Source organism: Camellia sinensis, chromosome 3 (assembly GCF_055761805.1).
Source record: "Camellia sinensis isolate YWXY chromosome 3, ASM5576180v1, whole genome shotgun sequence".
In the NCBI taxonomy this organism is placed as follows: domain Eukaryota; kingdom Viridiplantae; phylum Streptophyta; class Magnoliopsida; order Ericales; family Theaceae; genus Camellia; species Camellia sinensis.
In genome coordinates this window covers 144,631,318-144,647,660 of record NC_138963.1, presented here as the reverse complement: position 1 = coordinate 144,647,660, position 16,343 = coordinate 144,631,318, and the positions used below count along the sequence as shown (strand labels likewise).

Below are 16,343 nucleotides of genomic sequence, written 5' to 3'. Positions count from 1 at the left end.
GTACTAATGGATGGGAGAAAGCATATACTACCCATATTGATTAATTTCGTACGTTTGTAGTCCTGATGTAGTAACTACCGAAACTATCAGTATAGATGGATTACGATAACATCTCAGTGTATTTTTATATAGATGTCTGTATTGATAGATTTTATGAATATTTGTACGCTTTATGTTTTTAGGGATGCTTAATGTTTTAAGGAAAGTGAATTTGTAAACGTGCGACAACAGATGACTGGAAAAATCTAGTTTGTTCGACAACATGACACTGGAATAATCCAAATTGTTCGACAATGCATAACCGAACAGGCCCTTCATAAATTTAGAGAATTTAATTTAATTTAATTTTTTTAATGGAGTAATGAGAAAATAGGTGTAAAGAGGTAAAATTGTGGTGTAAGTAAAATTTCCCTAAAATTATTTTTTTTTTTTTTACCATTTTGGATAAATTACACTTTGCCCCTTTATGTTTGGTCATTTTTCTCTTTTGGCCCAAAATTTTTTTTATTTTTTTTCCCACTTTGGCTCTTTGTATTTCAAGTTTCCCAATTTACTCTTAAAGCTAACTTATGTTTAAAATTAAACAAAAAATGTCATGATAACTATCACACAACATCCTATCTAAAAAAAATGTCACATAATATAAAAAAATAAATTATTATATTTGGGTTTGAGTTTGTGTTAAATGTGTGAGTTATATATAATAAAATATTTTTATATCATGTAACTGTAAATGTGTCATTTTCTGTCTAATTTTTAACAAAAGTTAGTTTTAGGAGTAAATTAAAAAATAAAAAAATAAAAAATAAATAAAAAAAAACTTGAGACATAAAGGGCCAAAATGAGAAAAAAATAAATTTTAAGACTCACAATGAAAAAGTAACTAAAATATAAAATGGACAAACTGTAACTTACCCTACCATTTTATAGCAAGTGGCCAAATATAAAATGGGCAAAGGTGCCTTCCTTAATAGAACTCGACTCTTGAGGAGGCATAACTAGCGTTTCTCTTAATTGGTTGAAATTGATCGTGATGTTCTTCAATTGTGACTTTTCCTCCTATGTTTGGGAGTTAGTGCATTCCCTGTTTAACCTGGTGGTGGGTCCCTTCATTGGGTTGGGTTAAACCTAACTGGCAACTAGTTACCATAAGGTCAGGGTCCACAGATGCTATGATATCTCCGCGGAGCGTCCTTTTTTCTCATTACAAAAAAAATAATATTTAAGACTCATTCTTTATTTGAAAATAACTATCAAGAAAACAATGAAATAAAATTATATCGTGTCATATATATATATATATATAAGAGTAATGCTTTTCTCTTTCTTATGTGGTACGTTCTGAAGGCTTATTTTTTTTCTAAAAAAACCACATCAGTGTGCCTTTTTTATTTATATATAAAATTCTACAAAAACTCAATTTCGATTATAATAACTAATTTTATATGGATTCTATTTGAGAAATACATATTTTTCATATATATAATTATAATTTAATTATTATGATATATGAAAAAAATTATCTCAATATATAAATAAATAAATAAGACAGAATATGTTTAATTATATGTAGCGCACGGATCAAATAATTTTATTTTTTATTTTTTTATCTATCTTATTAATGTCCTAATATTAATTTATATTTGATTTTTTTTATTTAACATGAAATTATTTATTACAAAATATTTATATTTAATTTAAATTTTATATACCTATATACAATATGTATAAATAATTCAAAAAAATATATTAAAGAAAAAATCAATTGTAACAACCCCGACCCATGATTAACATTAATTCATGCTTAAGTATGCCTAACAAGTAATTAAGAAGAAATTCTGAGATAATTAAATGTGCATTGCATTATTTGTGTTTATATCTGTTTAACGTAAGAAGATCTGTTCATGTTTCGTTTCGATTTGTAAATTGAGGCCTTATCAGTATCCAATTCAGAAATTGACTTGATTTTTTAGTTAATTGGAATTTTTAGAATTTTATGATAGGTTTAATTGAAATTCGATTCAAAATAATTAAATTAGATTAATTTAATGCCCATTTGATTAATTCTAATTAATTACCACCAAGTGTGCCTATATAAGACTCTCTACATGCTCCACTCATCTCTTTCTTTCATTTTCAACACATTTTTGAGTTTACTCACACACACAAACGTGAGAGAGAGTGAGAGGTAGGTAGACGTGAATTCAACCAAAGTGAGACTTGCTTGAGAATTGAAGAGAACTAGGGAGGATTTGCTTGATTATTCAAGAATTGGTCTACTTGAAGCTCAATTGAGAAGTTTATGTGAGAATTCAAGCTTTTGATAATATAATTAAGTTAGCTAACTCGTGAATTTAAAAGAAATCCTATAGGAAGGCAAGAATTAAGCTTAGATAGTTGATTTTTGGAGTATATCATGCATGCATGCATAATTATCATAATTTGATAAGTTGATTTTCAAGAATCTCCACATGCATGTCTATACTTGGGTTTTGTTCAAGGAACTCAACACGTCTTTGACCCAAACATCTCATTTGCTTATGATTTGGAAACTTGAAGCTCAAATCACTTCATGCATGTCATATTCATGTCAAGTTTTCACAATTCAAGTTTGAATTTTGCTCAATCGTCAAGCTTATGGACCTTGATTTCATGATATGACCTTTAATTCTCAATGTTTTCAAGTTTAGACAAGTTTCCTCAAGTTTTTGGTCCAAATGATGTGTTTTGAAGTGTTGAAATCAAGATCTGCAGAGTGGAAACAATTTTGGAAATTCCAAAATTATGCACCTACGCTCGAGCGTAGGAATCCACGCTCAAGCAACCACTTTGAGAGTGTGCACTTCCGCTTGAGCGTAAAATGCAAGCTTCCAGAAGTTCTTATATTTTGCAGCATGATCAAGCGACAAAAGTTGCGCTCGAGCGAGGGCTTGTCTCTTACGCTCGAGCAAGCGTCGAGCGGAAAAATCAAGCAATCAGCATTTTTTACAAAAGTTTACAGATCGCTCGAGCAACAGACCTTGCGCTCGAGCGACCACTCACATTTTACATGTCCGCTCGAGCGTAGGAAGTCACGCTTGAGCGAGGACTTTACTTCCAGCACTTTTTGTTAAGTGTTTTCAAGTGCATTTTTGCATCATCTTTCCATCTTAGACATTCCTAGGCCTAAGATTAAGACATCATAATGAGGATAAAGAAGTAGAAACACGCCAAGACAAGAAATAACTAAGTTAATGATTCCGAGTGTGAAATTCAGTACGTATTCATTCTGTATTTGTGTAGGTCACATACTATAAGATATTTGAATTGCCTACTCTGTCCCTTACATGGAGCCATCTATTACCTGTGAGTAATAACTTAGTAAAGGTATGTTCAAGTTAAATTATTTTCTGTATATGAAATAAGATTTGTTCTATGAGATGCCATGTTTTTTTACTATAAATGATTGTCCAACTCTAACAAATGTTTGTGGTATTATGCTATGATCTAAGTATGCTATCTGTACCCGGACCGGAGGTTCCTTATGGAACTGACAAGTTATCTATACCCGACTGGAGGTTCCCTTACAGAACTGACAAGTTATCCGTTTCCAGTCCGGAGGTTTTTTATGGAACTGACAAGTTATTCGTATCCAGTCGGAGGTTCCTCTATGGAACTGACAAGTATAATCTATGATGCTCTGTATATGATCTGTTAGTGCTAACGGATAAACCATGTATGAACAAGCATGAATTCTGAATTCTGTATATGATTTGAATAAGAATACGAATGTGAACTAGCTTAGTCATGGGACATCGTTCATTTAACCCTTTTACTCTGTTATTATTCACTGGGTGTAGACACCCCATTCTTGACCGACCTTAAGACTCAGATGTCACCGATTGAGCGCTTGGTGATATTACATAATGTGCTCGTTCAGAAGTTTCAGAGTCGCAGCCGTGAGCCCTGCCTCCGGATTTCCGAACCCTCTTCTGTGCCTTGTCTCGGTTTGCGAACCAGACTCGGTTTTCTCTGTTTTTTTTCCTGAGGGAAGAGAGAGGTCCTGTAGACCATCTCTCAGTGGCCATGGGCTACATTTTGTGGCTATAGGCCATTTTGCCCATTTCGGAGCCCGGTTTCCGGTTCTCCGGGACCGTCAGGCCGTGTGTCTCGGTTCGGGACCACCTAACCATCTCCGTTTGCTCTGTTTTTTTGGCATACTTCCTATTTGTTCCCTTTTGAGGGACACTGGGGTCTGAGAAACCCACTTCGAGGTCGAATACCATTTTCGGTGTTTAACGGGCAGTTTCTAGGGCCCCGAACTGCGTGTTTTGGCCCCCGAACATTCGTTTTGCATCGGTTTTCGTTCGTTTTTGGCAGGTACCTCTGTTTCATCACTAGGAAGGTCATGGAAGGGTGGGAGGCCAGCAATTGTTTCAACAACCAGTTTTTTACTCCTCCGGCCCCCTCCGACGCCCGTTTTTCACACTTCCGGGCCAATGTTGAACACCTTGGAGCCATTTTCTTCAAACCCAAACCACATATTTGTGATGTACACACATGGGAGGACCCTAAAAGTTCATGGCCGGCCACTAATGCTTCTTAACCCTTTTGAACCCCTCCTTCCGAGCCAATGTTGAACACCCTTGGGCCACTTTCTTGAACTTTGAACCACATATTTGTGATGTACACACATGGGAGGACCCTAAAAGTTGGTGGCCGGCCATTAATTCCATTTGACCCTTTTGAACCCCTCTTGAAAATGGCTTGTTCTCTCTCCTGTTTCAGAGTTTCCAAATTCGAACCACAGGGTTGTGAAGAGGAGACCTGGGAGGCCACCTTTTTGTGGTGGCCGGCCACTAATTGAACTTGACCCTTTTGACCCCTAGCTGGCCGGCTAGGGGGGGTGGCCGGCCGGCCACCTGCAGCAAAAGTAAGGGGCCGGCCATGTTCCTCATGCTTGGTACTTTACAGCTGTGCAGCTGTTTCCCCCAGAAAATATCCCAATCCGGGGGATATTTTGTGGGGGGAAAGCTTGCCTCCTTTTCCCCCACCTTTACACCCTCCTTTTGGTCCTTATAACCAGCTGCCATTGTTTGTGATGAGGGTTAGAAAATTTGTTCTTCAAGCCTCAAGACACAAATCCTCCTCCATCCCTCTCATTTTCCTAAAAATCCTTAAGTCCTATACCTTATTTTCTTCATCACTACCAAGCTCTACCACCACCACTCCAATCCAGCAGCAAGGGGAGGAATTCCAGCAGCTAAGAGGCAACAAATTTGGCCCAAGAAGCAACAAAAGAATTGGTCTTCAAGGGTAAGTTGCAATTTCCCCTTTTTAGCCCTTTTCTTGGATCTTTTGCAAGCCATCCATTCTTTTTGCTTTGAGCTCCGGCCATAACTGAAAGTGGCCTTCTTTTGAGCTCATTTTCATGTCTCATTAAGGGCTCAACCCTGTTTGAGCCCTCCATATGCCACTTGCTTCAATACCCTTCGTAAATACCGTTTTCTTGCATGATTTTTTTAGCTCGTTTGTAATCTGTTTTGGAGCATGACATAAACTGTAAATAGGCTTATTTTGAGCCCCTATTCAACATTGAAGAAGGGCTCAACACTGTTTGGGACCTCCATGTTATACTTGCCTTTATACTCCCCTTTTGGTCCCATTTTTGCATGCTATGGAAGCCTATCATGCTTTGGTTTTTGGACATTTTACAGTTCTGTAAACATGCTTATTTTTGGTCCCTCTTCAATGTTGTAGAAGGGAATTTTTCAATTTGGGCTGTGCATATACCACTTGCCTCTTTGGCCACCTTTTGGTCCGTTTTCTTGCATAAAAATTTAGCCTTATCTATGTTTGTTTTTGAGGTTTTTACAGTTCTGTGAAAGTGCTTATTTTTGGTCCCTCTTCAATGTTGTTGAAGGGTCCTAACCTGTTTGAGGACAGAAGCTATGAGTTGCTTCTTAATCCCATGTTTAGGGCCATTTTCACATGCTAATTTTGCCCTATCTTTGCTTGCTGTTTGGCCTTGTTTTGTACTAGTAAAATGCTTATTTTGGGGCTGCCTTGCTTCTGTCTTTTCATTCCATGTGCCAATTATGCATGTTTGGTATAGCTATAGGCCATTTCGGGTGCCTAATTTTGCATTTCGGGATTATTCCATGCATCGGGTGTGTTTTCGCCTCATTTCGGGGCTGTTTTCCCCCTCATTTTGCTGCTGAAATCCCATTGGCATGTTTGCATATCATTTCCATGTTATTGCATTGCATATGTCACCGCCTCGGTTTGCGTGCCCGTGTGCACGCATTTCGAGGCACTTCATTTTTTTATCCATCGGCCTCTTATGTGAGTGTGGCTGAGGCTCTCTCATGTTAGTATAAGTCCATGTTGCATTCTATATGCCATTCCATGCCATATTGCATTGCGTATGCTATTGCCTCGGTTTGCGTGCCCGTGTGCACGCATTTCGAGGCACTTCATTTTCATTCATCGGCCTCTTATGTGAGTGTGGCTGAGGCTCTCTCATGTTAGTGTAAGCCCATATCACATTTCCATGTCATTTGCATTGCGTATGTCATTTTCTCAGTTTGCGTGCCCATGTGCACGCATTTCGAGGCATGTCATTCCATAGCATTGTGTATGTTAGGATTGTATCTTAGTTGTATTTCATGCATGTCGCGCATATTGCATCATGTCCGGGATAGGAGTTAGTCTGGGCATGGGAAACGAGGTGCGTTTCGTACTCCGAGTGATGGAACGTGTCTCAATTCCCAGTCACCGACACTCCGGATTACCCATGATGGAGTTAGGTCACGTTGTGTTTTCATGTGCATTCATCCCATATTAAATTGTGCAATTCGACTCCTCGGCCATCATGCCTCGACATGCGTGATTGGTGGCATGAGGATCGAGGCATGCATATATCTGTGAAAATACATTGCTATGCCCTTTTCCTGCTCTCTGTTGCAGCAAAATGAAGAATCAGCAACTTTTCGGAGTTTGGCACGCTTTCTAAGAATAACTGCTAAACGGAGGCTAATTGGGACATCCCGGTGGATTTCCGCGCAAGGCACCCGGGCATGCATCATTCATCATCCGGAGCGGAGTCAAGGCAGTCCCTGGCTTGCATGCCAGTTTTATTTATTTTCTTAGTTGATTTGTTAATTAATTAGGAATTTGTATATTATTTGGACTGTAATATTTGGACTGTAATATTCTTTTATTTGGGACTGTATTATTTATTCGGACCCTCTGCGCGAGGGCACAACTGTAATAAGTGTGCGTGTGTGTGTTGTATGTCTTCCAACCCCACGTCTTTCTCCCTTTTATTTATCCACTTTTGATGGTTAGATTAGGGCATGTTTAAATTAGCATACAGTATGACAGCATGTTTGCATCATCCATCTGTATTGCATGCACCGGGCTCGGCGCATCATACTAACTGCATTGTACTTTTAATTCCAAATTGAATACATGATAGTTGTAGCATTTCATATGCCATCTTAAAATAGCTGAGCCTGCTATAGTTGCATTTTGTATGTGTTGCATTAGGCATTTCTGTATACTTAGGATTCATGCATGATTTCTAATGAGTTTTTGTTTTGGCTTGGAGTACCCGGTGAGCTTTATGCTTTAGCATCCTTGCATGCGTGTGAGTGACTGCCATGAATAGCATGCTTACCATGAGGCTATATGCTTATGTGATATAACTGCCTGAACGCCTGTGGGTGAAGGTTGGGTTAGCTGAATTGGAATAATTCATCAAATGTATGTTTTAAGCCCACTAGATAGTGGCAAAATCATGTTTTCTAAGCCCACCCGAGGGTGGCAAATCCACGTCTTAGCCTACTTGCGAGTAGCAAACCATCTTTCAAAAATAAACATGAAATGTTTTGTTCCAATTCGGGCGACCCAGTCTATACTTATATGTTGTGTGCATCACATAGTAACCTAGGCTAATAACCGGAATAAGGACACACAAAGTTTTCAAAAATAGATATCATGGTTAGTAGAGGCCGATCTTTGATCGGGCGAGCGGGGGTGCTCACGAAGTGACCTTCCCCAATCGTACCCAAGTTCCCAAGCCGAGGCAACTTTGGTGATGACGGACACGTGGCCTTTGGCACCGAGTCAGGGTTTCCTAAATTTCCCATTAAAAAACATTTAGGTGGCGACTCTGTATCTGGCAAAGCAGTCCATGTTTGGCACTTCTTTTCAAAAATCTTTTTCTCAAAACGATTTGCCGGATTTGGATTCTTTGGTTCAGATTTAGAACCGTGATAAATTTGAGAGTCCTGAGCTGTAGTGACCCCAAATGAACAGAACGGGACTTAACCCTCCCGGGGCGTTCCAGGACGTCTACACTGGGCTCCTACTCACTATTTAAATTATGTATGTAGGTGATCAGGCATATGATCAGGCTCAGAGTTGAGAACCTGGCGTCTCAGTTTTTGTCAGCCAACCTTTGCGCCTCCCGAGAAGGTTCCAAATTAAGTCAAGTCTAGTGGCTGTGTTGTTATGAATGTACAAGACTTTATTTCTTTTGCTATATGAACAAGTCTTTTTGTTTTTATGTACATGAAATAACGTATAAATATTGTATCTTTTGACGTCACTCATATGTTTATAAAAGTGTAAGATTATCTGTCTGGTGTATGTCTTCACAGCTCGATAGACTATGTATATTTTATGTATTTGCTTCCGCAGCCCTTAATTGTACATTATTATGTTAAGAGGCCTTTGGTAATCTAAGAATTACTGGCCGGTTACGACACTAAACCTATAGGGGCGGGTTGGGTCGTGACATCAATACTCTACATAATTAATTTATATATATTTTTATTAATCCAACCACAACATATTTATATTTAATTTTTTAAATAAATTTTACATAGTTCTATTTATACATATTTTTATTTTTAAAATAAAATTAAATAATTAGAATCACTTTTAGAGGGTGTTTGACATGCTATTTTAGCAAATCATCCTATTTGAATCACAATCATCTTATTTGGATCACATCATCTCTCTACCACATTACTTTAGACCCAACCCTTATTTCACATTCTTTCGTAAAAAATCAAAAAGTATATTTATTTAGATCATCTCAAATACCTTATGTTACTAATCATCTTTCTAATTTAACTATTATTTTTAATATTAAAATGAGTGTTTTTTTTACTATCTTATAATTTATATATATAATATAAAATTATTATATGATAATACACTTTTATAATACAATAAAACTAAAACTATCAAAATAAATAAATAAATAATTTAACTAAATTTATTATATATAAGCATCCAACTACACTCTTGTAGAACGATAAAGTTAAGCTTATTAAAATAAATAATTTAAATTTAAATTTAAATTTTATTTTTAATTAAAATTAATATTATTTTTTTGTAACACATATCATAATATAAAATATCATTCTATTAATTAAAGTTTCTATTTTATACCAGACATTTCTAAAAGTGATTTACATACATGTGTATCTTCCAATTTGATATTGACTGATTAAAATAATAGAACTCAATACTTTTTTTTGTTAAGTTTTAGTGTAAATATTTTTCCCCATTTTTTTTTTTTTGTGACTTTTTTTTGTCTGTGTCATGTGACACTTAGGGGTTGTTTGGGATGATCTAAATAAGTGCACTTTTTGACTTTTTATGAAATATGGGTTGGATTTGGGTTGGGTTTGAAATGATGTGTTAGAGGTGTGATGTGACTTAAATAAAATGATATCACTTAAATAAGATAGTGACTTTTTGACTTTTTTGAAACTTGCCAAACCAGCCCTTATTAGCAAGCACACAAAATATTCATTTATGTGACAGTAAATGGCACTTAAAATTTGTGCAATGATTGAGACTCTTACCTCCACAAGCCCCCTACAGATTTAGATCACTCATTATATGAATCTCACACATATATAAAAAAGCCATACACATACATAGAGGACCAAGATCACTTTAGAAATGTGGAGGTCATCTCCGAAGGGAGTCCCAAATATTTTCCTTAAAATTTATTGTCACATTAGTGTTCTACCCGGGGTTTCAATTTGTTTCAAGCCTTAACTCTTTGCCTTTTATTTAGCGAAAAACAAAAAGTTGTTTTACGTGGATGTGATTTTAGTATATAAAATATTTTTCTTACAAATTACTTTAAGAAATTAGACGTCAAATATTATTGAGAATTTGAAAATATTATATTATCAAGTGAAATCAATTATATTGTTTAACATACAGTCTTAATATTGTAATTTGTAAGTAATTTTTTGTGATTTTCGACAATTTGACATAATTCAACGTGATTGACATTGAATTTTTAAATTTAAAACCATTTTAATTTAAATTTGATATTATATTTATGTTGCCAAAGTAATTTACAAAACTCATGCCTTTTTTGTGTAAATAAATGGAAAATAAAAAAATGCAATGCGCCTTCATAATTTTTTTTTTGGTAGTGGTGATAGTGAGACTAATTTTTTTTTTTTTTTTATATTTCTTTTAAAGTTTAATGATGAAATAAAGTATATTATATAAAATATTATTAGCAATGACGTATGCTGATAAATAATGAATTTGATAGCATTATAATATGAGAGATTTATTAGAATTTTTTTTCAAGTGTTTGTATCCTAATTAATCCATAAGATATTCTCGTACTTCAATAAGTCCTATTATTTGAATATTTGATTTACCAAATCTTAATTCTCATATTTAAAATATTTTATGGACAAACTCCCCTTACAAATATTTGTTGAACGGTTAGTAATTTGGTGATGTGAACATTCATATTTTATAATGTGAATATTCACATTGACGGTGTGAACATTCACATCATGGAACATTCACATTGTAAATGTAAATATTATTAGGGATATTTTGGTAATTATGTCACTTATAGAATGTTCACATCACGAAACATTCACACTGTAAATGTGAATATTATTAGGAATATTTTAGTAATTATGTCACTCATAGGACTTATTGAAATATAAGAATAATATAGACTAAATAGAACATAAGTAGGTAAAAAAAGATTTATGAAAAATGCCCCTTATAATATTTTATAATCTTAGATTTTGTATTAAAAATGTTAGTAAAACATGGCCTAATTTTATATGGGAAAATTGGCCTAAGGTCCCTCCTCTACTTTTGATAGGAGGAGAGGTCCAAAATAATATGTTTTGATGGCTAAAGTCCCTCAAATTTATTTTAGGTTGCAAAGTACCTTAATTACCCTTCCTTTATAACATAAATTTGTTTGAATATTATATTGTTGACTTAACTGATAGATTTTGGAAACCAAATTTGCAGTGGAGTTTTTGTCGGAGATTTCAGTGGAGATTTCATGGTGGAGATTTCGTCGGAGATTTCAGTGGAGTTGACGAGAAAGATTGCTACGATCGTGTAGATTTCGTTGGAGATTTCGTCGGAGATTTCAGTAGTGTTACAGTGTGTTGATCGCGTAGATTTTCAGTGGAGTTGAATCAGGTTTGTTTTCGATGGAGATACCACATACATTTTGATTTTTGTTTTGAATTTTTGTTTAGAGAGAGGCCAGCTTGATAGAGTTGATTTTTATTTTTGGAATTAATTTTTTATTATTCGTTTTTTAATCAATTTCAAAGAGTGTTGACAGTGTGTTGATCGCGTAGGTTTTTGAGTGTAGTTGAATCAGGTTTGTTTTCGATTTAGATTCCACATGGATTTTGATTTTTGTTTTGAATTTTTGTTTAGAGAGAGGCCAGCTTGATAGAGTTGATTTTATTTTTTGGAATTAATTTTTCATTCTTTGTTTTTTGATCAATTTCAAATAGTGTTGACAGTGTAGGTGATTTTGATGTTTAGAGTTCATTTTTTCGTGCTCTGTTTTTTATCAACATACTGATCAATGATAAGTTTTGTTCTATGTTTTTTCAAACCAGAGAAATTTCATTTTCTGCACTTTTGTTTGTATAGTCCAGCGGAAATTATAAGTGCATATGGACATATTATTAGAAGTTTCTAATGCAGATAGAATATGAGAAAGTGAATGTAAGTTCATAAATTTCTCTGGACTTGTATTTGTAGCTCAGAGAAAATTGTAAGTTTGTTACTCACTTTTAGTTTGTAGTTCAGAGGAAATTATATGTTTGTAGAAGATGAATAGAAGTTTTTGTTTCTCTAAGCAAAAGTTATTTTTTGTGTTTTTTCTTTCAGTTTAGATGGACAATGCAGTGTTTTTTGTTATCTTGAAGATGTATATAAGTTTGTAAATTTCTCTGAATTTTTCTATGAGTGCAATATTACAGAATGACGCATAAAAAATTATTAGCTTGTAGTGAGGTGAAAATCATGGAGAAGCCTATAATTTTATAACAGATATTCTGTGTGATTTTTTTCTATGATTGTGTTTAATAGTTAGCAATAAACTTCTCTGTGATTCATTAAGTTTCTGTGATTTTGTTTTTTATCATTTTGAAGGTGAATATCAATTTGTAGATGTCTTTGGACTTTTATTTTAAGTTTAGAGAAAATTATAATTTTTAGAAATTTCTTTGGACTTTTATGTTGTTCTTGTGAAGTGTTTCTATGTTAAACAAATTATTTTTGTTGTTTTTTGTTTCAGTTTCAATGGACAGTGCAGTGTTGTTGCTGTGCAAATATGGGAATGATACTATTGTCATTAATGTTTCATACGAATTGAATTTTGAGGAATTGGTTGGCATTTTGTGTAAAACATGAGAGAATTTGAAACCTGAGACTATGTATTTCATATTCTATTTTGGGCCATCCGAATTGTATGGTTCGAAATAATATTGATTTTCTGAATATGTTGAGGGTTGTTTGTGCACGCGGTGTTGATATAGTTGATGTTTCAGTTACTAGATGTAGTACTTTTGATGAAGAGGATGAAGTGGGGTCTAATTGGGTAGATGTTATGGATGGTGAGTGTGATAGGCTGGTGGCTATTGAAAGGAATTCACTCTCTAAGTTTTGTTCTCACCAAGAAAAGGTGTTATTGTCGGCTAATTGGCGGAATAATATTACGAGTGTTGGACAAAAGTTTGAGGGTGGTGTGGTTGAGTTCTGTACTTTTTTATGCAAGTGTGCTATTGAGGTTGGTTTTCAGTTTACGTATGTTAAAAATGACAAGCTGAGGGTTACGGCAGAATGTGCATATAAGGAATCAAGGGGATGTATGTGGCGTGTACATGCTTCTGTTGAAAAAACAAATAGGTTTTTCTACATAAAGACTTTGAACAATGAACATACGTGTGGTGTGGCGGTTTGTACGAGTAAACATTCGAGGATGACTTCTAGCTTAGTTTCTGGGCTGATACTTGAAGAGGTAAGTGCAAAACCTTTAACTCGTCCAGTGGATATTGTGAAAGAAATGAAAGACAAGTATGGGGTCTCAATCAGTTATAACTGTGGTTGATTGGGTGTTGAAAAAGCAAAATGTAGTACATATGGGGATTCTTGTTTGTCATTTGATCAATTACGGTGGTATTTTGATGAGGCATTGAAGAACAATTCAGGTAGTCGTTTTGAGTTAGATTTTGAAGATAACAAGCGTTTCAAAAGAGTGTTTGTGGCTTTTCATGCATGCATTGCTGGTTTCAAATATTGTCAGTCATTGCTTTTTCTTGATGGAACATTTTTGAAAGGACGATACAAAGGAGTTATGCTTGCTGCAACGGAGAAAGATGGGAATGAAGGTAATTGTAAATATATCTAATTTTATCTAAGTATGTGAATTTTCTATACATATAGGAATTGAGTGAATGTGAATTTTCTCTAGTTTTGGCCACTGTGAGAATTTTCACTGGATTTTGGTCAGTGTATGAATTTTCTCTGGATGTTGTCATTGTGTAAATTGTATCTATAGGTGGTCACTAAGTGAATTTTCTCTGGATATTATAATTGTGTGAATTGTCTCTGTAGTTGGTCACTAAGTCAATTTTCTCTAGATGTTGCCAATGTGCGAATTTTCTCTAGAGTTGGGCACTAAGTGAATTTTCTCTGGATGTTGGCAGTGTCAAACTTCTCTGGTTGTTTATTGTTCTATTTTTCTCTGCATGTGTATATCTAATATGCTTGTTCCTATTTGTTTTGTAGGTTTTTTTCCTGTAGCTTTTGCTGTTGTTGATGCTGAGAATAAAGACAATTGGTGTTGGTTTCTTGAACATTTATGTGGAGTATTGGGATCAGAAAGGGTGATAAGTTTCATATCAGATCGACATTGTGATATTTTGGAGGGAATTGCTAGGTTTTTCCCTAACTGCTTTCATGGATTTTGTCTGGAACATCTGAAGAGAAATTTGAGGGATAAGTTGTCATGTGGAAACACAAATTTGGTTAGGGAAACGATTGTGTCCAAGTTTTCAGAATGTGCATATGCTCCAACAAAGGCATCATTTCATTTCAAGTTAAATGAATTAAAAAGTGAGGGAGGAGACATTGTGAGTGTTTTCTTGAGAAGTTTACCATATGAAAATTGGAGTGATGCATATTTTGCGGGGAAACGTTATGGTGAGATGTATTCAAATGTTGCTGAGTCATTCAATTCATGGATATGAGAAGCTCGGCACTTGCCAATAACAAATTTGGTGGACATGATACGGTTGCAAATCATGAATATGAGGTCTAATAGGAGGCGGCTCTTTAGTAAATGGAATAAAATTCTGTGTCCTCGAATGGATAGTGTGTTGGAGAAGTCTTTTTTGGATGGGAGGACATGGAATGTGAGTTTATCATCTGATAATGTCTTTGAAGTGCATTATTTTCCTTCGGTTATGGTTGTTCTTGGGTTGAGAACTTGTTCATGTCGAAAATGGGAAATAAATGGGTATCCATGTCAACATGCTGTTGCTGCAATTTTTAGGAGTAGAAAGAATTTGAATTCATTTGTTGAACCATTTTTTCATGCTGATATGTATCGTCAAGCATACTCATTTTCGATTAGCCCAGTTCCAACTGTTGAAAAACCTGTGTGTAGCATTGAAGATGCTATGATTTTACCTCCATTGAGCAAGAGACCTGCTGGGAGGCCGAAGAAAAACAGAATTGCTTCTGCTGGAGAGTTTAAAAGGGTGATTAAGTGTGGTCGTTGTGAGAGTATTGATCACCATAATAAGAGGACATGCAAGGAACCTTTGTTAAATAGTTGAGGATTATACATTTTATTGATTGAATAATATATTTGATGATTACTTTGTGTATTTTGTTTTATGAAATGTATTTTTTAGACAGTGTATATAATAATATCAATCGAATTCATCCAGAGAAATTTTTCAATATCAGCTAAAGTGTGCATATATACTATAGGCAGTAGGTTTGTAATACCTGTCAAATTCATCCAGAGAAATTTTCCTATGGCAGAGAAAATTCTGTGTATTGTATTTTGAAGCTTCATATTCATCCACATAAATTTGACAATGGCAGACTAAAGTAATGTGTGGATTGTGTTTTTTGAATTTGATAATTGTTTTGTACTAACACAGTGCATTAGAGATTGAATGATCATATAGGCACCTTCTTTGGCGAGATATGAGTTAAATTTCTCTGTGAATTTCAAGTAGCTTCATACCAGTCATTTCAAGAAATGTGCACACCAGACAGAGCATACAAAAAATTATTGTATAACCAAGAAACAAAATTAAGCTCTTTTGAAATTTCTCTGAGTTGAGAATTTCTCTAGACCAGGGAAGAATTTCTCTGGACTCACTTTAACTCAGAAATTTGTGTCAAAGCCAGAGAAATTTTCCTCACCAACACAGAGAAATTCCTCCTCTCCAAATCACTCAACCCAGAGAAATTCATAACTCAGAAATTCCATTTTCTATCACCATTTGAATCCGTCAATTTCATCTAGAGAAATTTTCCACCATCAGAGAAAACTATCTGGGCATTGTGTTTTGAAATTTGAAATTCATGCAGTGAAATTTTCCAGTGGCAGATAAAATTACTGTGTGCTTTGTGTTTTGTTGAGTTTGATGATTGTTTTGTACCAACACAAAGTATTATAGATTACATGATCATATAGGCAACCCCTTAGGACGATACAAGTCAAATTTCTCTATGAATTTCTTGTAGTTCATACCAGAGAAATTTCTGCAAACAATTACAAGTCAAATTTCTCTATGAATTTCTTGTAGTTCATACCAGAGAAATTTCTGCAAACAATTTTCTCTGTGAATGACAATAAAAATATATATATATATATTTAACCATCGATAGGTATGAAATTCACATTAGTCGAAATAAAAAAAAATGAAATTTAGATTAGTCAAGAAAGGATATATACATATATGTCAAGGATCATCATTCCTTCAATGTATCAATGAAAAACTGAATGGTTAATACTG

The 16,343-nt window shown here is 34.8% G+C and overlaps 1 protein-coding gene across 2 annotated transcripts; it reads left to right on the top strand.

The window, feature by feature from the left end:
• The first annotated feature begins 11,193 nt into the window (after positions 1-11,193).
• On the top strand, positions 11,194-15,109 carry LOC145821149 (uncharacterized). Of its 2 annotated transcripts, none has more exons than XR_014363183.1 (2): positions 11,194-11,484; positions 14,095-15,109. XR_014363183.1 is itself a non-coding variant. In XM_082917705.1 (2 exons), the coding sequence occupies exons 1-2, from the start codon at positions 13,661-13,663 to the stop codon at positions 14,553-14,555; spliced, it is 495 nt and encodes a 164-aa protein (XP_082773831.1). In that variant the 5' UTR covers positions 13,313-13,660; the 3' UTR covers positions 14,556-15,109. The 2 variants fall into 2 exon arrangements, 1 of the variants encoding a protein (XP_082773831.1); XM_082917705.1 differs by lacking the exon at positions 11,194-11,484 and adding an exon at positions 13,313-13,694.
• Positions 15,110-16,343: the final 1,234 nt, after the last annotated feature.

Excerpts from the sequence above, each read along its gene's own strand:
- LOC145821149 (XM_082917705.1), top strand. The coding sequence starts at position 13,661 with ATGCTTGCTGCAACGGAGAAAGATGGGAATGAAG. Across the intron at positions 13,695-14,094 it reads GGAGAAAGATGGGAATGAAG|GTTTTTTTCCTGTAGCTTTT; the intron begins GTAATTGTAAAT and ends TTTGTTTTGTAG.